Here is a 23468-nt window from a genome sequence, read left to right as displayed (position 1 = left end):
ATCAACTCCTGAGGATGGAGGCAGGTGGAGTTCTAGCAAAAGGAAAGGATAATAGGACAGAGCTTGTTGTTCTTTGCTGATAATTTTTATTACAAACCACAAGATGGCAGTATGTCCACACACACACACACACACACACACACACACACACACACACACACACACACACACACACACACACACACACACACAGATCTACACAGGTTTTCTTTCACCTCCTAAAAAATTGCCATTAGTTGTAGTTATATTAGAGAATCAACATGGCCCCAAGCTAGGATTGACTTGACTGCCTTGCATGCAGTGTTTCTGGGAATGGGTCCAGAAAACACCACGATTCTCATGAGGTTCTCACAGCTGTTCATCACATTCATGTAAATGGCCTGAGAAAATCCAAGCATCCAGTATTGTTGGTCCATTGTCAAGATTATTTTGATCGAATCTTGCATTTGTTTACAGAAAACATATTTTAGTCAACTCTCAATACACTCATCACTGACACCCATCACTCCCTGTACACACTTTATACACATGTAATTACAGAAGTGAGCTTATTTATGTGTATTTATAATAGTAAAGGTATAAGAATATCATTTACTCACGCTGTAGAAGAGCTATGTCCTGATTTTATTGTCCTCCTGTTTATGCCTCATCGGTTCTTCCATCAGCTTTATGGCTCAGGTGAGCTGTGTGGATGTGTGTGTGTGTGTGTGTGTGTGTGTGTGTGTGTGTTTATCCTGCCATGTATGCACATGTGTATGTGTGAGTGTGACAGAGAGACAGAGTTCCTCATGTGTTCCTGCACCTGCCTCTATTTCATTAGTCACGAAAAAGACAGACGGACAGACAGAGAGAGACTCTGTGAGTTTGTCTTTGTTTGTCTGTCTGTCTGTCTGTCTGTCTGTCTGTCTGTCTGTCTGTCTGTCTGTCTTTTTTGTTTCTTTTTTTATGTAAATCTAAATATAACTATTTGGTGAAGCATTTTTTGACACAACAAACGAATGCACATACTGAACAATTTTATTTAATTATATAATTTTCACTTTAACATTTACGGCTATATGAACATTCGGTACATGCAACAGATTCTTAGAGAAAAAAAAAAAAAAAGTTCAAAGGTCAGCTGTCGGCCTGCAGCATCCAGCGACCTCACATACCAGCAAAACATTGCCATCTTTTTCTTTATTCATGTTTATTCTGATTTGAGGTGTAAACCAGATAATAAGTGAAAATCTCTTGCACCTGACAAGATCATTTTATCACTTTGTCAGCATTAAGAGCCCTGACATGAGATTATTTTTGTAACATTTGGCTGGAAATTAAGTGCACTTGATATGTGTTTGGTGTACAATATTAAGTGCACTTGGGATTGCAGTCTTTCGGTCAGACCCCACGAAGGCGTTACGCATCGTAGCGATGTGGAGCAAGAACACTACTCAAGCGCGTAACTTGGATAGGCAGAAATATCAGGACAATCAGCGATGATAAAAAAAAAAAATGTCTATTATATAAAAAATCTATTATCATATAAACATCACACCAAGTTAGAAACAAGGCCACGTTAAATCACCAAAGACAAGTCTGAAATTCCTGTCGTTACAATTTTTTTAGCTAATTAGTGAGTGTAGTTAGGAAATAGGAATAGCTTATAGCTGGAAGTTTCCAGAGAAACAGGAAAAGAAGTCTGCTGTGCAAGATACTAAGGAAATCAGTTCAAATGCAGCAATATTGTGAAAAAAACATGCTTTATTTTAAGGGGGCATTTATTTATTGTCTGCCGTGTTTTGGCTCCTCCTCTCCAATTAGAAAAAAGCAAATCAATTCTGTGGTTCTTCCTGCATTAATTAACTAATCCCATGTAATGACTTGTTTCTGTCCTAGCGGGTGTGGTCTATTTTCTAGACTCCGCCCACATCCACAGAGTGTGCATACACCCTTCACTGAATGGATTGATCAGGATGCATTTCCTTCACTCTGACATTCACGATCTACATCTTGACCCACTGACCACATGCTCTCCACCATGATCAGCAGGCTGAGGAGTAGATCTTCTGGAAGAACTTATATCCAAGACCCATCTCAAATTCCAGAGACGTAGGTAGTCCTGAAGCCGTTCTCATGGTCGGTGTGGGACCGACACCTTACTTACACACCTGACTATCAAAAAAGTAAATATAAAGGGCTCATATGGAACTGGTAGCTATACGTTTTAGTAGCTCGTAGCAAACTTCAGCCATCATACGCGTGTCAGATAATCAACTGACTCTGACATAATCAAAGCCCTGTTGTGAATCCGGAGTTCGTGAAAAACGTATAGATCATCGCTTTATAGGAGAGAGAAGGGAAAAAGACGGGGCATTATTGTCTATGGGGGAAAAAAAAATTATAATAAATCACATGGAAAAGTATTAAATATACCTTGGAGGAACGTGGAAAAATTCATCTTCAACCTTTGATACTTTATACACGTGAACCGTAAAAACTAAAATATCGAGGTATTAAAGAGGGGAAAAAAAAACCACGGCTAAATACAAAGCTTTGAGCTTCGTTTTGGGTCGGCTTTGGTCGGGGTCTCGGCGGCTAGCTAGCATACACTCCGACTAGAACGATGAGCAGAAGAAGAAGGCACGCCGATCCGCAAATGGCAACGTAGACAATTTTCTGATGAAGAAAAGAGAACAAGAAATGGTTGTAAACAAACCTGCTATTAACCAGGGATAATTGTGAGCTTGCATGCTGAAATACATACTCTGATCAGTCAGGGTGTTAGTAGATGAGGCTTAAGCAGGTTTAGTTGACAGGCCCACGGAAAGACCGATGATTAGCACGAGAACACCGGCTACCACCAGCACTATCACGGCCAGGATGATATATTTCTGTCCGAAGAACAGAACAAAACATTCTCACTGACCGAAAGCATGCGAATGCATGGACATGCCATATATAAATAGCAATCAGGCACAACTTTATGACCACTGAGAGGTGAAGTAAATACCACTGATCTCTTCATCATGGCACCTGTTAGTGTGAAATATTACATTATACAACATTTTGTCCTCAATGTTGATTGAGAAGCAGGAAAAATGGGCGAGCGTAAGGATTTGAGCGAGTTTGACAAATTCAGACGTCTAGACGTCTGGGTCAGAGCGTCTCCAAAACTGCAGCTCTTGTGGGATGTTCCTAGTCTGCAGAATCTATCAAAAGTGTTTCGGCGACAGGGTTGTGGGCGGCCGAGGCTCACTGATGCATGTGGGGAGCGAAGGCTGGTCCCTGAGGTCCGAACCAACAGACGAGCTCCTGGACCAACACAATAATCGGCAGGTGGTCATAATGTTATGCCTGATCTGTGTACTTCTCCTTCCATATGCGTAGTTAGACCTCATCAACACCCCAGTGACTCAGTACTTATCTGGGATTGTCTGAAATGAGACTTTAGATTTGTCCATTTTATGGCTATTATACCAAGTGTGTGTGTGTGTGTGTGTGTGTGTGTGTGTCAAAGTAATTTAAGTGCAGGTTAAACCGATAATGCAGGTAAGTTCAGACATGTTTAAACCCTTTGTGAATAAAGATTAGCTGAAAGCTCCGTGTACGGAAAGTGGGATGCATATACGAGTGTGTGTGTGTGTGTGTGTGTGTGTTTCCGTACCCGGCGGGCGCTCTTCTGGTACCTCACAGCTTTCTTCACTTCCTCATTAGCTTTGCCTACATAGTCCACTGCGTTCCTTACGTTTTTCTCTATGTTGTCGATCATCTCACCCTGCAAGCATATGTTTGTGTGTGAACACAGAAATATTAGATTTTAAATATTTACAGGGAATGAAAATCCAACTACAAACTTTCAGCCACCCGTGACACACATTTCCTAAATTACGCCTTGTGTCACAAAAAAAAAATGAGAAAATATAAGAATGATATTATCAAATGAAATATTAAAATTGTACACGCTAAAAGCTGATACATGTTGCACGACACTGGCATAGAAACATCGGTGCTATGGACAATAAAATCGAATATTCAAGGTGCAATAGACAATACTTTTCATTTCTGAAAAAATAAAATATACTGTGGAAAGATATGTAGAAAAAAAAGGATTATTCTAAGATGAAAACCCGCCTCATGATCCGTAATGCTTGCTTTTATCTGGATTGGCCTCCTGTCAGTCATTTTATAGACACGCCCCTAACACCCTTTCACATACTCAGAAATCATCGAGGAGAGAACTCTGTTTTGAAGCAGCTAAATATCCGACACTGCTAATGGAAACGCTAGTTACCATGCTAACTCGGATTAAACCGCCACGAGTTTTTGAGGGCGGAGCCCAAAAAAATTATAACCTCATGCCATTACGAGTCTTTCGAATGTCCCACGTAACGACTGGAGGAATAAACACAAATACATTATACATTCATATGCATCTTCTCTGATTAAAAGCAGACGCTCGACCTGCGTCTCTACGAGCATAGCCATGTCCACGAACATCTCGTGGAGCTCTTTGATGCTGGACTCGAGCCGTATGATGTCTCTATGCCGCGACTCGATCTCGTTCAGCGCCTGTCTGGTGATCTGCGAGTCCATGATGATCTAATCGGAGAGAGAGAGAGAAAAAGACAGGAGGCAAATCAGGAAGCTGATGTCTGTGGATGTGCTACAACGAATAAAGGACGATGAGCCGAACAACATGTCCATGTTAAAAATGATTATTATTTCCTGGATATCAGCATGATCTGAAATGAATTAGTTCTCTTACACCACAGCGATTTGCCCCATTGTACTTTTTATCAGTTTATAGTTACATTTAAATTCCTGTTATCATTTATGTTATAGCAGCTACAAACGGTCATTTCATGACCCGACTCATTTCTCTCTCGCTTGAAGTTAATTAGGCATAAAATGCAGCTCGTCGTTGCACTGTAGGGAAAATACGTTTCACCAGAAAGTGCCGCAATACCATTTATAATATATTTAGCTTTACGGAATTGATCTACTGAATTTACTGAACCGGGGTAGCTGTATGTGCAAGTGTAAGTGTGTACACAAGTCACATCATTTAAATAGATTTATACAAAACTCCAACTCCTCAAACTCACATCCGAGGTAAAAATAGCGGGGTTCCCAGTCTCCAGCATATCCTCCAGTTCCTCACTGGTGGTCTTCTTTCCAGCTGCAACACACACAATATACTTATACACACACATTTCATCTCTGATCTCACGCGTGTGTGTGTGTGTGTTTGCGCAGTAAAATGTAATTGTACATAATACTATTGTGTGTGTGTGTGTGTGTGTGTGTGTGTGTGTGTGTGTGTGTGTGTGTGTGTTTGTTTGTAAAAGAGAAACACGACCCTGCAGGACTAGTGTTTATTCAGCTGCGAGAAGCAAAAAAAACAAGAGGCAGAACAATAGAATAAGAGAAATCTGTATGTATTTGACCACGTGCATGGACATGGACACTAGGGGGACACACTTATCTAAGCGATAAACACAGTATATTTGCTAAATCTCCATGCTGCTCCCACTGGGAAGGCTTTCTGTTACACTCCCGGGGATGGAAGTGAAACGAGGGAGAGACGCCGGGGACACGAGGGACCGGGATGCTCACAGCTCCTGTTTATCTGCTCAACATATACATGACCCTGTGATATAAAGCATTTTCAGGGCAATTAGTCTGAATGATTAATCTTATTATGAGTGGAATAGATTACAAATTATAATAAAAAAAATTTATTATGGATAAACCCCTGACCTTCTGATCAGTAACCCAGAGCCTTAACCATTGAGCCACTACTTCCTACTTATCCTGTGAATTGATATAAATATATCGTATGGGTGCTAAGCAACGGGGCGATAGCGACGCAAACGTTCCAGCTATCTAACTAATAATATAATATCTGGTACAATGTTATAGCCACAGCAGAAACAAGACAATAACACACCATTGTACAGTTCATAATAAATATCTTTCTTGTTACTTTATAGGATCTATACTCTCTATATATGGGTTCGTTATTAATAACACGACACACCTTTACCACCACCCCTGAACTCCCTCCTCCTTTATCTCTCTCTCAACCCGCTGTGGTAAGGCCTATCTGATTCTCCAGTCTTGCATTACCGAGGAAACGTCTACAACATGGTCTCTGGTGACACAGAGGCTAGTCTCATGTGTCGCATGCCGAACGAGGACCTAATTAAGCAGCTCCTGCTGGGACGGACTGACAGACACACACACAAACTCATGAGCAGTCCCCGTGTAGACACATCTTTCTATTTTGTGTCAGGTTCTACTTTTTGTACTCTGTATTTGTATTGTTGGAAATCACAATTAAAAAATTAGTTACAGATCACACCAAAAATATGACAAATAGAATACAAAAATGGGATAAAAAGCGACCGAGGAAAACAGAACAGTACAAACCAAATCAAAACAAAAGCTGACCAGAGGAAGTGAGATCACGTTTCCGGCGAGAAACTCAGATAAGCACCAGTTGCACAGCGATGCTCCCTGTGACCGTGCGTGCAGTCTCGTGCTGCCACCTGTTGGCGGGTTACAAAACTAGTCTAGAAACGTTTCGATACCGCCTCATATAATATTCTATACTCTGATGAATGCTAATGCCGTTATTTCCCTAAGTATAAATGCCATCCACCCTTTTTCTCTTCCTCAAACGTGGCTAGTGTTGCCATAATTGACAGGCGAGAGATGATTATAAACCCTCCCACCCAGCTAATTTTGCTCTTTCGTTATCCTGGACTGATGGGAATCGAATTTGTTTTTGATGGCAGACACAACAATTTCCTTTCGTGCCACTCGGCGGCTGTGGTCCGATTTTTTATGTGCTGATTTCATCTTTTAATGGACTCCATCCGCTAAGCTAGAGGTCATTAATGTGCGTGTTTGTGTGTGTGTGTGTGTGTGTGCGAGTGTTGCTTTGCAAGATCTCACTGATCTCCAGTTGTCTCTGGATCCTGCACTTGCTGCGCTCTCTGAAGGAGACCTGCGTGTCATTGTACTCAGTCATGACTTCCACAAACTTCCGAGACAAGACGGTGTACTACAGACAGAGAGACAAAGAGAAAACAACAGAAAAAAAAGAGAGAAAGAAAGTGAGAGTCTAAAACACAACACAGAGCAGATCATACTAGAATATGACAATTTAACATGGCAAATTCACCTACCTGTATCTTTTCACGAAGTAGAAATCTCTATTTTTTTTATATTTAACACACTGCATAATTTCCAGAAAAGCATCATAATTGGTTTCACCACTTTTAACTCTCATGTCAAATAGTGCAAACTCGATGTCACTAGAAGACCCAAACCTGTTCCAGCATGACAATACCCCTGTGAACAAATCCATCTCCATGAAGATATGCTTTACGTGAGTTGGAGTGGAAGATCTCCTGCTATAGAGCTCTGACCTCAAACCTTTTGAACATCTTTGGGATGAAAGCAAAAGCCACCCCTGGCCTCCTCACCTCACCTACATCAGTACCTGACTATAAGATTACCCTTGTGGCCCAAATGAGCACAAATCTCCTTTAACATACTCCAATATCAGATTTAGCTCATATATATATATATAATAGGGGTCCACAAACTTTTTTTTTTTTCCCCCACAGAATTTTGTAGTTTTGTTAATTTCATATACACATCTGAGAAGACGTGAGAGTGTCCACCTGTGTTCTCTGGATGCGCTCGTCCACCGAGGGGCGGCTGGCTTGGTCTTCAGGAGGCAAGCTCTGCTGCATAGCTGAGGATGCAGACGGGAGAAATAAAAAAAAACAACAACACTAAACTCGTGCTGGCATGGAATCTACTTGCGCAGAAACGTATTGTTACATGTGCCGATCAAAGCGTATGATTTTTGCCATTATTGATGTTTCGAATACTCTGTTAAGCATCATTTCCTAAAATCTGATTTCTGTTGATCCAAACAATGTCACCTCGTGGAGATCACTGCTATGTGTATAAAACAATTAATATTTATATTTTGTATAAAAGCCTGGGAAATTGCCTAATGTACTTCCGCAACCTGATGATCATTAGCGAAGTGAAAGTCTCTAATGTGAACTACAAAGAGGGGATATTCTGTAAACCATTGCATTACAGCACAACCTTTCACTTTCTCTCTCTCTCTCTCTCTCTCTCTCTCTCTCTCTCTCTCTCTCTCTCTCTCTCTCCCACACACACTTACTTACATTTGAGTTTGGTCCGTACCACATTGGCATTTTTCTTGATTTCCACCATCAGCTGCTCAAGCTCCTCTTTGGTCCCTAAATAAAGAAACCAGGGGAGAACACATTTCAAGTAGTGCAAACACCTATGTGTCTGTATACAGAGCCAAAATGGTGTAAAACATCCATGAACCAAGCTAGTTTCTGTTTTCACGCAGCTTCACTTCTCTTTTTCCCCACTCTCTGGAAATTACAAAGCTAAAAAAAAAAATTTAAGACGCTTCCCATTATTTCGAGAAACCACACGCTTGCCGTGTCTGAAAACTTTTCAGCTTCTCCACTTACATTGAAAACTCTTTAGAATCTATTGACCAAAAACCTCCCATTATCAGTGAACTCTAGAGTTGGAAGTGGCAGCTCATTGGATAACTGCGCTGTGTTACAAGCACTAAGTCAGCGGTTCAAGCCGCAGTATCGCCAAGCTGCCACTCATGGGGCCCTTGAGCAAGGCCCTTAATACTCCAGTGCTCCGGGGGGCGCTGTATCATGGCGGACCCTGCTCTCTGACGCTGTGGTATGCGAAGAATTATACTGTGCTGTAAAAGAACATGTAAAAAGCTATTTTAACCGATCAAGAACATACACTAATCAAACAAATATTGTTCAAATGTTGTGAAAATACTGATTCATGTGGCTCTTCCCCAAACTGTTTCCACAAAGTTGAAGACACACAATTGTATAGAATGTCTTTGGATGCAGAGGCAGGAAATATTTCCCCTTTACTTGAACTAGGAAACTGAAACCTGTTCCAGCATGACAGGCAGCCAGCTCCATAAAGATATGGCTTACATGCCTGTGCACGCTCGTTCTGCTCTGAGGCATAGCGAATAGAGGGGCCTGGGTTGTTTTTTTTTTAAGCCCCAGTAAGCCTGAGTGTTAATGTAAGCCTCCACTGGAAGATGGTTAGAAAGACTTCCACAGCAAACCAAAGGATGACGTCCACGTTACCAGACTTCGATACTGAAGCTAAAAAAACCACACCATCAGATTTACTGTATTGTTCTTAATACCTGAAGGACTAGCACTCTGGGTGAGCTGAGGTTCTGCACATTATTTGCGAGAGAAAGAGAGCGCAAAAGAGAGATTAAAGTGTGTGTGAGTGATGTAGAAAAAAAGAAACAGGTGCTGTGGACTGAGGATGTGTCCAAATAAAGAATATTAAAGCAGATCAATGTGTGGTTTTGAAGGTGGGAAAGGTGGGGTTTCCTTCTTATGTTTCCTAAAGGATGCAGAATATGTGTGTGTGTGTGTGTGTGTGTGTGTGTGTGTGTGTGTGTGTGTGTGTGTGTGTGTGTGTGTGAGAGAGAGAGAGAAAGAGATTTCCTTCTTTTGCTGCGCTCAGAACACTGTGTAGGACAGGGTTATATTTAGCCTGAGCTGCACAAGTGTGTGTGTGTGTGTGTGTGTGTGTGTGTGTGTATGTGTGTGTGTGTGTCTATTTGAAACAATGACTTCAGCTAGATCTATGACGCAAAATGAGTATTGTGCATAAACCAGCATGACACAAAGCGCAGATGTTCTGGATGTAATGGATTATTTTCAGAGGTCGTGTTCTTATCAGTGGCATGAAATAATCCTTCATCGAGTAGCATCATTAAATCTTTGCTCCAGTCCTAATGCTTTCCAGCGACTGATCTTTAAAAATCCGACGGGACCAGAAACACGTATGTTCGGATGGAGTTTGGTGTGTGTGTGTGGTGTACGATCGAGTGTGTACACACGTTCATCAGGGTTGGGAGCGGAGAGGATCATGCTGTGCTTCTTCTTCACCTCGTTCACCTCTGAGGAAATCTTTTCCATGATGCTCCTGACCTCCTCCACCTTAAAACGCACACAGTTACAACAGGTTTCTTCACAATCCCACATACATGTACACATTCTGCCTCATTTAATGTAAATGGAGAAGTGTGTTAGCCGTGAACCTTTCTGAAAAAGCCCTCCATAAAGCCTCCTCGATCCACAGGAACTGTGACGCTGCCATCCTCCTCTTCGCTGTGCTGCCCCTAAATCCAGGAAACATGGAATATTATGGGAAAAAAATGATCTAAGAAACATTTTCTTTCCTATGAGAATTTCCATTTTTAACCACTAGGTACAAATATAACTCTAAATGAAGACAAATGGGGCAGGATGCATGCTGCCCCTATGATTATATGGCATCTATAAGAGCGAGTAATCCAGCAGAATGACTCTGTTTACTTTTAGTCAAAATGTGTAATTATTATAAGTTCTTCAATGGAATTTAAAATGTATGTAGTTGCAAATAAGGACTTTATGAAGATTAATATTTTGTCTAAGAGTCAACTAAAATACTGCAAATTTTCCAGTCACATTTTATTTCTTATGTCTTGGTTTTAGTCAGTCTGTTACTCAGAAGGTCGGTCAGAAAATCAATTAGGAATGTCAGTCAGTCAGCAAATCAAACAGTTAGTCATTGAGTCATTAAGACAGTCTGCCAGTATGTCAGTCAGACAGAAATATAATATAGTCAAAAGTTCAGACAGTCAGTCATTTGAGTAACACGTTTGTCAGAAACGTCAGTCAGTCAGCAAATCAAACATTTACTCAAAACTTCAGGAAGTCAGTCATACAGTCAGTAATTCAGGTAGTCAAAAGATCAGACGTCAGTCAGTTGGAGTAAGAAAAGTATGTTGGTGAGTCAAAATGCCAGTTGAGCAGATGGTTTGATTTGCTGACTGTATGACAGTAAGTCAGTCAATCACTGGGAATGTCTGTCAGAATGTCATTCAGATACAGTAGTCAAATGATCAGAAAGCCAGTTGGAATGTCAGTCAGTCAGTCAGTCAGTCAGTCAGAGATATAATCAAAAGTTCAGTCAGAACATTAGAGAGGCAGTTTGACAGTCAGTCAGTCAGAAAAGTCAGTCAGTCGGCAAATCAAAGAGTCAGTCAAAACTTCAGTCAATCAATCACTTAAAACATCAGTCAGACAGAGATATAATATAATCAGATCATACGGTCATTTGGAGCATCAGACTGTCAGTCAGTTAGTCAGAGTAACAAAATCAGTCGGTAAGCCTAAACATCAGCATGTATTTGGCCCAGAAATCAGTCAGAACATCATAGAGTCAGTCTGACAGTCAGTCAGACACCAAGAACATCAGACAGAGATATGGTATAGGAGATCAGACAGTCATTTTATCTGTCGGAATGTCAGAACGTAAGTAAGACAGAACATCAGAGAGTCAGTCTGTCAGTCACTGAGAACATCAGTCAGAACATCAGTCAGTCAGAGACACAGTATAGTCAGAGGATCAGACGGTCATTTGGAGCATCTGTAAGTCAGTCAGTCGGTTAGTCGGAGCAAGAAAGTCAGTTGGTCTGCCAAAACAGCATAATGTAAGTGGGTCAGAAAATCAGTCAGTTGGTCAGAACATCACAGTCAGTCTGACTGACAGTCACTGAGAATGTGGTAAGTAACATCAGTCAGTCACAAGGTCAGAGGTCAACCAGTAGGCCAGTCAGTCTTTAATGACTCGAGAAAAGTATTTTATCCCTAATTCAAGTCATACAGTTATTTTAGTCCCACAGAATGATAAAATAGAAAAGACACCAAAGGAGAAAACCACAAACAAGGTCCCCAGACCCCAGCACTTCCAATCCCTGATATGGTGTTTGCAGGAATCACTTCTCCCTGCGTAAACCATGCGCCGCGCTGATCTGCGCAAAAGCTGCGCTCCTAGAAACACACCCAGGGCCACATCCCAAATCACTTCGCTGAAGCCTCACGACGCGCGTCTCTCTACACTATGCTGTGCACTACTTATCTAAACTACCGACGTTTAGGACACGGCCAGCCCTGACGACAGGCTGAACCGGGCTATAAAACCTGTTGAATTGTATTGATTTAAAAAAAAAAGTATCATTTACTTACAGATTTCAGCTCAGCCAGACGGTCCCTCATTATTGAGTTAAGTTAAGTTTCGTGTGAATAAGAAGTTATCTCCTTGTTAATGAGAAGTGCCGGTCCGAACACACTCCGAAGTCCATCCCAGATCCGAGAGACACATCAACAGGCGGGGAAGGAAAATAACCAAACAAACAAGAAAAAAAATTTATATAAAATTAATACATAAATAAATAATCAGAAGTGAACGCTGGAAGACTTTTTGAGGAAACGCACAAGTAGAAAATGGCTTGTGAGAGTAACGGGGATGACGGAACGGCGTCGGTGATGCTTCCTGCCGAGCGCGTTCACGCGAGCGCGTTCACACGAAAGAAAGCCGAAAGGTGCGCGCGCGCCCCCTCGTAGGGCGAGAGGGAGGGGGCGCGGTGTGAGAAGGGGGGGCGCGCAGGGGTGTCCATCAGTCTTCTCATTAATTAATCAATTAATCTAAATAAATAAACAAATAAACAACATTGTTTTTGGGTCTGTTGCACGTGTTATCACACTAATAAAGATGAACCCACAGTGCAATCAAATCAATAATTCATCAATTTATATCGAATCAAATAATGACATTTGATAAAGCTTTTTTTTTTTTTAATCCAATCAACTTTCGTTATGTGAAATATACGCATCAATAAAAATAAAAACGGTCCCTTGTTTCCAGATTGAGCAATCGACCCCAGTATAATATTTTGCTTTCAGATTTAATGTTTGTATTAGTTTTTATCACTAATAATAAACTTATTTACACTTTACACTCTGATGTTAGTAATTCATTTAGCTGATTAATTTAGGAATCCAGCAATCAATAATTCCATCCTTCTCTTTTAATGTGAACACGGTTACAGGTAAATATAACTATAGCATAGCACTGACAATGATACTGGTGGTACAAGTGTGCTGTGTTTTAACATTTCAACCAATTTCTAAGTTTTAAAAATCTGAAGCATGTAAATGATCTAATTAGCACACTCCTAAAGTGCCAAAAAACCACAAAGTACTTCACTGTTGTGAAAAAGGGTGCAGCTTCAGCTATAACACGTTAATGTAGTGAAACAGCGCCATCTACTGGGCAGCCTAAGCTTGTGTATACCACTTAATGGATTTTGTCCCAAGATCACTTTAGAGAAACTGATTGCAAAGACTCAAAAGTGAACCCATACTCAGCTGAGGGACACTGAATGTCCATTTAAATATAGTTTCATCATTCTTTAGGTTATTAACCGTTCATTGGATCAAGATCGCCACCATTGCAACAAACTTTATATTACAGTCGAAATTCATCTTCATGGTTCTTGAGTTTAACCCTTCAAAGTAACCTCATGGATCTTTGGACTGTTTATGTGGAACCATCCTGAGGTGATTTAAGTTGGTCAATGGACAAGAACTCCATCTTTAAAGCAAGTCATCAGGTGGAATCAATCAGGTCTAGAAAGGATCACTTGGAACCTCAAGAACATATGTTGAGTGAAAAATGGCCAGAAAATCATTAATACCTGCAGAATAAAATTTTTCAATCTACATAACATAAGATGTTGAGATGGTAAATATTCACTCATCGAATATGGTGTATAAAGCAAACAGCATTTAATATTCACAAAAACAAAAGCACCATGTGGAGCACAAGTTCTGCTTTTATTCGAACCAAAATATCAAAAGAAACTAACATGAGATTTATTCAAATAATCTGACATTTAATCCCAGATTTTTTTAATGGAATGCAAAACAACTTTTTTTTTTTTTTTTTTTTTTTTAAACTGTTCACCATCCCTGCCAAAATTGAACTTTTCACCACAGCACAAAACTAATGGGCCAAATAACTAAACCTGAACTTCAAAATTAAAAGCATGACCAATTACTGCATTTGCATTTAACAACAAATTTCTCAATTTATAACTTTCCAAAAAAAAAAAAAAAAAAGGTCATGCTTAATCAATGAAACATCTCAAAACGTAAACTAGAAACAAGTTGCTGAGTAAGTGGCAGGCGTTGACTCGTGTTATTTTACAGATAGTAGAGCAAGTTATCCAGGTTGATGTTGGGCTCCTTGTGGATGCTCTGCCCGACTAGGAAGGCCAGTTTATGGGCGTACTGACACGGCGCAGGAACTCGCACGATCCCCTTTGTTGGGAAAAATAAAAACAACCACAGATGTTAAATAGAGAATAAAATCAGATCTATAGACATTTCCACAGTTCCATTAATGTTCCAAATTCAGCCTGATGTTTACCTTAATGGAAAGCTCATTGTGTGTGAAGATAAGCAACCAAATAAAACTGAGGAGTAGTTATGGTCAATCTTTAACCCTGCATTTACAATAAAAAAAAAAAAAAACCACGACAGCTTGGTCTTGACTTACCAGCCATGCTGAGTAAATAACCTGATCTAATAAAATCTGTGCCAATTACTGTAACTGATCATGCACTAACTATGTAAACACCCGTGTGTGTTTTTTTACCTGCCAGTTGTAATACATATGGCAGAGTTTGTAGGTGAGTCTCTGCATGTGGTCTGGTTTGAGGCCACTGCTGTCATACACCACATTGTAATGGGTGGGGGAGACGGTTCCCAGGCGTACTGCCTGACTCACAATGAAGAAGTCGTACCTGCAAGTAAAGCGGTTAAAAACTTGTGCAGACTTTTAGAAAAAGCACAATTAACCGTGTCTAAACGCACCACTCGGGTCGAGTGACTTCGGTATCGATGACCGTCCCGGGAGGAGGGTTGCCCAGTTTGGCGTCGAGGAGAGCGAAGAACCTTGAAGCAATGCGTTTCTTCACCACCACCACAGTCAGTTTGGGCCTGTTCATAGAAACAGTATCGGCTGAGAGAAATTCCCACGTGCGATTGTGTCTGTGATTAGTGACGTGCAGAGTCTCACGCATAACCGCTGCCCATGGCTTGGATGGACTGCATGATCTGAGGCACTTCGTAACTGACTACGCTCTGCAGCATGCCATCGCCCACGCCGTCTCGGTACACGATGATGCGAGAGGGCAAAGTTTTGTTGTATCTCAGGTAGGCCTTTAGTGCAGCTGAAAAATAAACATCATTTAGAAATGTACTACAACTGCAATCCCCTTTAGGCAGACAGAAAAAAATCTCAACGTGATTATTAATAGAAATGACTTATGACTGTAAACTCTATGGGCATGCACACTACAGAGTACATCACGTACCCTGCAAAGCCACTTTAAGACCATCGATGATCTCTTGTCCACGACTCTGCAGGACACACTTTGAAAACCACCTGAGAAGAAGGACATGAATTTGTCTAACCCTTTTTGAGTCTGATGTTGAAGGTTGGTGTGATGTAATACACGCTTTTTATTCCTTGTAACAGCATTTTTAAATGCTGGGTAACATCAGCAAAATTCCTGTTACACTCTAGATATTTCCTCTCTAAGTTCCCCTTGTTCTCTCCTGAAGTTGAACCACAAAAACAACCTTCTCAGCATTGTTTACAGTGCCCACATGCAGTCATTCTTTAATTACCTGGACATGCCATGGTTGAGACTGGCCACCAGTGCACCGATGGATCTCCTGCCCGCAGAAGTGTCATGGTAGCAGTCGATACCTACAATCATCAGGTGCTTCAACTAATAATAATGATTAAAAAAATGAGGCAGAAAAAGTCACTAAATTAATATTTTTAAAGATCATCATCAGGGTTAGGAAACGTCACTGTATCAATTCTAAGACTGGTAGTGTTTTCAGTCATGAATATCTTCAAACATTAGATAGGGAACCAGAGCTTGAAAAGCAGAACAGTACCGGGATCTCGATGCTCCACAGCTCTCCTCCCATCTTGCAGTTCATCTGCAGTGCGATCTTTGTGGCTATAGTCATAAGGGCCTGAGGTCTGCTGAGGGTGCGTGCCAACACACACTGACTTGGAGTGGGACAATCCACACACAGGTACTTCTTCACGCAATCATATTTATCCTTACGGTTGGTGGGCAAGATCACAACCACCTAACATACAAACACAAGATGTAAAAAGCACTACACTAAGGCAGTGTTGTTTAAAATGTTTTGAGGTATGGCACATTTTTAACATAAGAAAAAAAAAACATACTAGGGCCTTCATCTGGGTCAGAATTTTGTCCAGGGCCTTGTTCAGAGTTTGCAGGTTTACTTTTTAAATATTTTTCTATGGTCATAAATGAAGGTCATAAACGCACTACCACGTAATCCCCCCCCATTTATTATTAACTGAAAGAATATAATGTTAGTTACATTAGTAATTCACATTCAGAAATAAAACTGAATGCATATTAATACAATTTTAAAATAAATATTTGACTGCAGTAACAATAAAAAACAAAAGAACAATTTCAGAATATTTGAACCATGATATTAAAATGTATACAATATATCAGCTTAAGCTTACCATTAAATATTGTATTTATTTATATATATAATATATTAGGGCTGTCAATCACTTAAATCTTTGATTTAATCGCACATTTTAATTTTATTTGACCTAAAATTAATACTCTAATCAACATGGACAAATATTAATGCTCTATGCAAATGTATTTTTAATATTAGTGAAATCAAACTCAACCTAAAGCATGAAGACAAAATATTCCTATAAATGTTTTAAAGTAATTATAGTGAAATAAAAATGACGTACACCAAACGGAACTTTCGTTGCGTTTCCAAACGGACGGTTTTATTTGCCGGATTTGTGCATCACGGCGGATTTTGGTACAGATTTGAGACTTGGTGCGTCAGTAAAACAAATGTTTAGTGATTAAAAGTTATTTTTGGTGGAGTTTTTTTTTTATATCTGAGAAAAGAAAGGATGCCATAAATGTGTTACTTTGAAAATATTAATTAAGCCTAAAAAAAAAAAGTGAGGGCCATTTGAAGGTCTTAACAAGTGTCATTTTCAGAATTGTTTTATACTTTAAGATCAAAGGAATTACAGTACTGCACCGAAATGTACCCAGTGTAGACCCACCATCTGAATCTGTTGCCCTACATTCTGCTGCAGAGCTCGCAGCAGAGCCTCTGGTCGATCTTCGTACTCAATCCTGTTCGCAGAAAGAAAAGAAAAAAAAACAAAAACAGTGCAACAAAGACGACAATCCTTGGTCAACAACACTGCAGTTTAAATAATAATAATAATAATGAAAGAAAAAAAAAGGAACTAACAATCTGCAGCAAATTTGGATGATCACATGTGAAAGCTGCTCTCTGACCAACAGGCTAAATATGAGTAAGTTCTACACTAACTGTTGACACCCATTTTTGAAGAACTAATACATCTTGCTATTGCTAGCTCATTTTAAAAGCGCTCCCAATGCTCCAAAAAAAATAAAATAATAATAATCAATCAAGGAAATTAAAGGAATTTTATCCTTAAGTGTGTTGGCTCACATTCCCGCCCTCTGGATGCGGATGCCCATGGGTCCCGACACTTTGTTAAGGGTCTGCAGCAGGGAGTGCGCGACGTCAGCGTTGCGACGTGTAAAGAACATCAGCCAGTTCTCGAGAGCAATGCTGCTAATCAGAGGAAGACCGCGCATTTCTTTTGACCAATCCGCGACCCAGGGGTTGTACTCGTACTGTACGCGTAGACACACAAACACAAAAATAAACCTGACTGAGCAAAAGCGTGACATGGGCATGTAGATCTGTTCCCTGTGTGTTGTGTGGTTCTTCTTACTGCTCTCTGCCCCTGTAGGATCCGTTCGGCAGGAAGAACTCTTCCGGTCATAGAAAGCAACTTGCTCTCAAAGTTTAGACCCCATGTGCTGAGTGCAGCCTGAGCACTGGGATTCCTGGAAGAGATTCGATTGGAAAAAATCCTCAGCAAACACGGTCATTATGGGATATTGTTTGTAGAGTTGAAAGAAAATTAATGAATTTAAATCGATTTTGGAATAGAAAAAAAAAAATATGGAAAAAGTGAGTAGTTTCGCTTATATAACATCCCTTTCCTCATAAAATGTTGCGACTAATAACACGAAATCTTTCGTCTATTACTTGGTCATGTTGTTGATGAATCTGTTGAGGCGGCTCTCCCTCTGTTCTGGGGTCAGTCTGGTGTGAGTTGAAAGATCTCTCATGATGTTAAAGTCGCTGCGCATCTTAGCCGTCAAGCCTGAGCAAATTTTAATATATAATAAGTACAATACGAAAAAAAGTAAACATTGTGTGTGTTTCTCAGTCCTCAGACGGACCTGTAAGGTAGCAGAACTCTGGGACAAGTAAGGCAGGTCCTGGTGGAGGAGCTCCTGAAGGGCCCCTCCTTCTAACATGACTGACCAGCAGAACCTGATTCTCGTCAGTGATCTTCAGACTGTATTGCTGCAAATCCAAAGAAATTAGAACAGAAATAATAAACGTTGAAGTGAGATTTTTTTTTTTTTTATCTGCCTACCTGAACATAGTAGTCTTTGAAACTTATATCAGTGTCTCCTCTCTTAAAGGTGTTTTTAGGGGTGTGGTCCCAAGCGATGTCATCGATCTTGTAGGTCTTGTTGTTATACCTTTAAAACCATGTACAAATTAGAATATAAATAAAAATCCAACAAAGTACATTAACAGTTAAAACAGGGAGGGGGACTTTTTTTTAAATTTATTTAATTTCTTTACGCAAGGAGTGTCTTTGCGCCATTACTTGGTGAGAACGACGACTCCAACCAGCTCCTTAGTGCAGATGTCAACGAAGTGCTGAGCTCCACACTGCTGTCTCAGGCTAGTCATGAAGTCGAGAACAGTCTCGCTGCGCAAAACCTTGTGACTCACATCAAGACACAGCATGATATTGGCCTCGTACTGCAGAATGTTGGTCACAAAGCCGGGCCAAATGGTCAACCTGCATTAATAAATAAAACCAGTAAACAGAGATACCCATTTTGCATCATGTTAACACACACACACACACACACACACACACACACACACACACACACACACACACACACAGTAAGTACCTGTGCTGAGGGATGTTCAAAGGGTCTTCAGGGTAGTAGTAATGACGGCCGATTTGCTGCATGTTTAGAATCTTCAAAATCCTGAAAACAACAAGTTAATTCAACTGAGGGTAAACAAATGATCAGAAAAGAAATTCCTGCTTAACACAATTCTTTACCTCCTGAAGATAATGTTGTAAAACTGCATGCACACGGGAGAGGATGGGGGCAGCTCATTGGTCAGCGTGATTGTGATTTGGATCTTCTCTTTAGAATGGCTCTCTGTCCACAACACTGTCTCCTGAAGAAATAATGCTAAGGTCAGCGACCAAACGACTTGGGGGGAGGGGGAATGGGGGGCATCCCTTATTATATGAGTTAAATATTCATTTAATTACATGTAAAATAAAAAGATATGTTAAAGATTCATTTTGTTTATTCTTTTTTGCACGGCACAAACCTGGTGTTTGGGGACCCCTGGTCTACACTACAGAAGCTCCAGCCACATAGTATTATATATTTGTAAGTATGAATGTAAGACTGCAGCATTAATATAATAAATGGTAAAACTATAAACAAAAACCTTGCGGATAAAACAATCCTTGTGTTAGTTTGTATTTTTACAGTAAGGACAGATCCGGAATTTTCGCATCAAAGAGCATTTAGTGCCAAAACCCAAAACATTTGAACCAGAATCCCTTCTGAACCTTGTAGAAGATCCACACTTGCTGAGGCAAAATTCTAATTGTTTTTTGATGTGTAACCCTTTACATTGTTATCAAGTCTGTGAGGCAGGAAGAGGATGGCTCCATCGAAGGTCTTATCTTTGCCCAGGATGTCTCCATGATTATTAAGCAGCGCAAAGCGCATGCGACGAGATTCCACAGGCGGATTGAAGTTCACGTGGTACTGAAACAGAACCCACTCGGGCCGAGACAGCAGGCGTAAATAGTTCGCCCTGAGCTCAATGGGTGAGCCAGACAACCCTAAAAAAAAAATAATAAAAATTTGAGCAGGAAAGGTCTGGACTTCTTTACTGTACAAAATGACTGTCTAAAATAAAGTGCTCATTCACTTCTCACTACCATTTACAAGCAAAACGGCATTTTAATAAATACGCTTATTATAAAACATCTACAAATAAAAGAGCATTTATTGCATAATGTGGTACAAATTTGAAAATAAAATGAAAAATTCCACAAATTTAAGGTGAAACTCAGCACCGACCCATCTTGGACTCCTTGACATGTTCCATCAGTTGCCGTGTGTTGACTCCAGTATCGTGGAAATCCCGTCTGCGTCCTCCTCTCTCTCCGAGTTTCACTTGCTGGAATCCTGCGGAAATCTGGAGAACGGCTGGAGATACAATTCGACAAACAAGGCGTGGATATATCTTTAAAAAGTCGTGAAAAAAAAACAACCACACAAGTCATAAATATATACTACTACCTCACAATTATATACAACAACGATATTGTTAGGAAAGATACCTTCTGAGGACACAGCTCCCGGGGCTGTTCTCTGTCTTCCCCTCCCTACAAGCTCTCCCTCAGTGGACGCTGGAGTCACATGTCCAGCTGCCTCCTTGGGCACAGGTGGTTGCTGGACATGAACATGATGTGTCAGGAAAAAAACAAACACACAAAACAATAATCATTTATATTTTCTATTATACATTTCTTGTGCACCCAGAAACAGTCATAATATTACGTTTATAATTAACATTAGATTAAGGTTTTTACGGTAATAAAGGAGAGAGAGCGTTATCCTACCGCGCCTGGAGCTCCAGTCTCCTGGCCGCGAGCTCTTCCCCGGGATCTGGCTCTTGCACGTCCAGACATAATGTCTCAAAATAATTCACTTGTTTGATTCCACCAAAACTATATTGAACAAACAAGTGTGTGTGTGTTTTTTTCGTTTTCATTTGAAATATTTGCGATTAATCACATGATTAATAATGAGTTAACTCATGAAAATCGCAATATTTAATCACACGTTTTTATCTGTTCTAAACACTAATCAACATAAGCATGGATACATTTTAATGCTTTATGAATATGTATGTTTATTAGTGAAACCACACTTAAAATAGAGCATGAGGACAAAATATTTTAGTAAAAGTTTTACAGTAATAATGCCGTTTTAAATGACGGAACCATCAGGACATTACACGGGACTTTTGCTGTTTCCACACGGACGATAAACGAGGTGATGCAGGAGCAACTGTACCTCTTAACTTTCATACTGATTGAATAATACGATAATATTTTTTTAATGTGAATTGGTTTATTTAGTAGACATTTTGAACTTTTTATACATATTTTTTTTTTATGTCTTTGAGGCGAGCATTTACTGAGATCATTTCGGTCTGTGAAAAAAAAGATGACGGAAAAAGCCGAGAGCGCCCCCTGTCTGTTTTCTTTATATTACAAATGCGTTAATTTTATGTATAATTTTACATATGCGTATGCAAATTAAAGTAAACCCTTTACAGATTTTAATTACGTATTTCTATTACATTTACAATAATAATAATAATAAAAAAAAACAGTAAGGTGGTTTCTGCTTTATGAGGGGGAAAAATGACACAAAACGCGCCGGCGCGTTTGTCTACCACAGAGGGTTCAATGCCGGATAAAACAAATATTTAGTGATTAAAAATTATTATTTGACTTTGAATTATTATTTTTTACATATCTAAGCAAAAAAAAGGACGTCGTGAATAAATATGTTACGCTGAAAGCATTAATTTAGCCTCATTTATCTTTTTTTTAATAAAAGTGTACAAACAGAAATTGAAAAAAATTAATACAATTAAATTGCGTCAACGCGTTAAATTATTAATATCACACCTTTTTACATTATTATTATTATATTTTTTATATATATATATAAACGAGTACAAACCTGCCACCCGCGCGTGCAGGTCCAACATGAGGAAAAACCGTGCAACAAAACCAAGCACGTGCTCAACGACTGACTGTCACGTGCGTGTATTAGTTACCACAGCTTAGCATTTATTTAGTCGATTAATGCACTTCATTAAAATATTTTTTGTTCAGAATGAACCATATATATATATATATATATATATATATATATATATATATATATATATATATATATATTTTTTTTTTTTTTTTTTTTTTTTCGTTGATTCGATTTTTAATAATCCGGATTAGGGCGCGAGGACTAATATTTGACTATAATTTGCTGTCGTTTGCTTATTCGTTTATTAATATTCATTCCAAGATACTTAATTAGCATTAGTTTAATCGCTTTTTATTAATTTGACCAGTTCTAAAGGATAAAATACTTTAATTACTCGACATTTTCCACTTGCACACCCTTACCTTGATTGTCCTCGAATGCTCGTCTATCCGCGAAATGTATCCATCCGCGCCACACTTATTTGAGAAAGAAATTTGTATTTATTATAGTTTCTGTTTTTTATTTTATTTTATTATTTGTCCCTAATATTCAGTTATATTAAAAGGTCGATAATTGCAAAATGAAATAATAAAAAAAAAAAAAATCAAAGCATGGTACTATTTTCTTTGGAAGAATACTATAACTGGTACAATTTACGCACTCACGCCGGCGCTACTTTTATTTCTCGTTAAGTTTTGATAGAAAATGGCACAGGTGGCATGCGTTTCAATTCAAATCGGCGTCTTTCCACCAGATGGCGCTAAAACACAGATAAAGACAAACCTATAAAACGTGTGTAATTCTTTAAATGTATTAAATTTTTTTTTTTTTTTTTTAAAAGAAGAGCATTCTTGCTTTTTTTTAAATAAGAAAATATAAAATATATATTTTGCTCTATGAATGTATTTGACAGTCAGTAGTGTGTCCAGAAAATATTTGTGTTATATTCTGGAAAATGTTTTTCTGTTATCTGACTGTCATTAAAAAGGCGTGACACTGTTGGGGGAAAAAAAGGAGGGGAAAAAAACATTACAAAAATCTGATGGACTGTTAAGGGAATTGTCTTAATGGCTTCCAGCACATGGTACTTTCCATCAAATTCTTGAGGCTCCCATCTGCTGTGTCTGTTAGGAGTTTCCCCAGCATTTACAGAAGAACTCTATACTTTACCAACATGTTAAAGAAATCATTTAATATCACGTATTAACGTCAACGGACCACAAAACCATCTAAAAAACAACACATGCCATCATAATGACTGATAAACATTATATCTGTCATGTATTACTATTAAAAACATTATAAATCCCCACCACAAAGTCACCATTAAATAACACCAGATCCCAGCATGGCCTTTTTGCATGGGCAGATGATAAACATTGAATTAAAATAAAATAAGGCGTCATGAACGATTAGGGAAAACATTCCATTCCATTTAAATAAACTGCATAACATTAATCAGCAG

General features: G+C 39.3%; 2 protein-coding genes across 4 annotated transcripts; both read right to left on the bottom strand.

The window, feature by feature from the left end:
• Window positions 1-999: 999 nt before the first annotated feature.
• stx2b (syntaxin 2b) lies at window positions 1000-12528 on the bottom strand. Of its 2 annotated transcripts, XM_083554162.1 has the most exons (11): window positions 12129-12526; window positions 10157-10237; window positions 9956-10055; window positions 8199-8273; window positions 7677-7750; window positions 6943-7051; window positions 5088-5161; window positions 4444-4581; window positions 3647-3757; window positions 2747-2873; window positions 1000-2658 (listed from the first exon to the last, which is right to left on the bottom strand). In XM_083554162.1, the coding sequence occupies exons 1-10, from the start codon at window positions 12156-12158 to the stop codon at window positions 2778-2780; spliced, it is 888 nt and encodes a 295-aa protein (XP_083410288.1). In that variant the 5' UTR covers window positions 12159-12526; the 3' UTR covers window positions 1000-2658; window positions 2747-2777. The 2 variants fall into 2 exon arrangements, with proteins under 2 accessions (XP_083410288.1, XP_083410289.1); XM_083554163.1 differs by lacking the exon at window positions 2747-2873 and having other exon boundaries at window positions 12129-12528.
• A 1231-nt stretch (window positions 12529-13759) lies between these two features.
• Window positions 13760-22580, bottom strand: piwil1 (piwi-like RNA-mediated gene silencing 1). 2 transcript variants are annotated; one of them, XM_083555171.1, is made up of 21 exons: window positions 22426-22580; window positions 20845-20952; window positions 20563-20674; window positions 20300-20428; window positions 19844-20058; window positions 19252-19373; window positions 19094-19174; window positions 18778-18975; window positions 18538-18646; window positions 18338-18464; window positions 18141-18258; window positions 17821-17935; window positions 17532-17719; window positions 17113-17185; window positions 15918-16118; window positions 15639-15742; window positions 15323-15393; window positions 15025-15178; window positions 14820-14945; window positions 14602-14749; window positions 13760-14264 (listed from the first exon to the last, which is right to left on the bottom strand). In XM_083555171.1, exons 2-21 carry the CDS (start codon window positions 20911-20913, stop codon window positions 14148-14150), a joined length of 2577 nt encoding a protein of 858 aa, XP_083411297.1. In that variant the 5' UTR covers window positions 20914-20952; window positions 22426-22580; the 3' UTR covers window positions 13760-14147. The 2 variants fall into 2 exon arrangements, with proteins under 2 accessions (XP_083411297.1, XP_083411298.1); XM_083555172.1 differs by lacking the exon at window positions 22426-22580 and adding an exon at window positions 21980-22054.
• Between the last annotated feature and the right edge of the window lie 888 nt (window positions 22581-23468).

Source organism: Silurus aristotelis (genome assembly GCF_946808225.1).
Source record: "Silurus aristotelis genome assembly, chromosome: 11".
In the NCBI taxonomy this organism is placed as follows: domain Eukaryota; kingdom Metazoa; phylum Chordata; class Actinopteri; order Siluriformes; family Siluridae; genus Silurus; species Silurus aristotelis.
The sequence above is the reverse complement of the archived record's forward strand: the minus strand, read 5'-3'. Positions and strand labels throughout refer to the sequence as shown.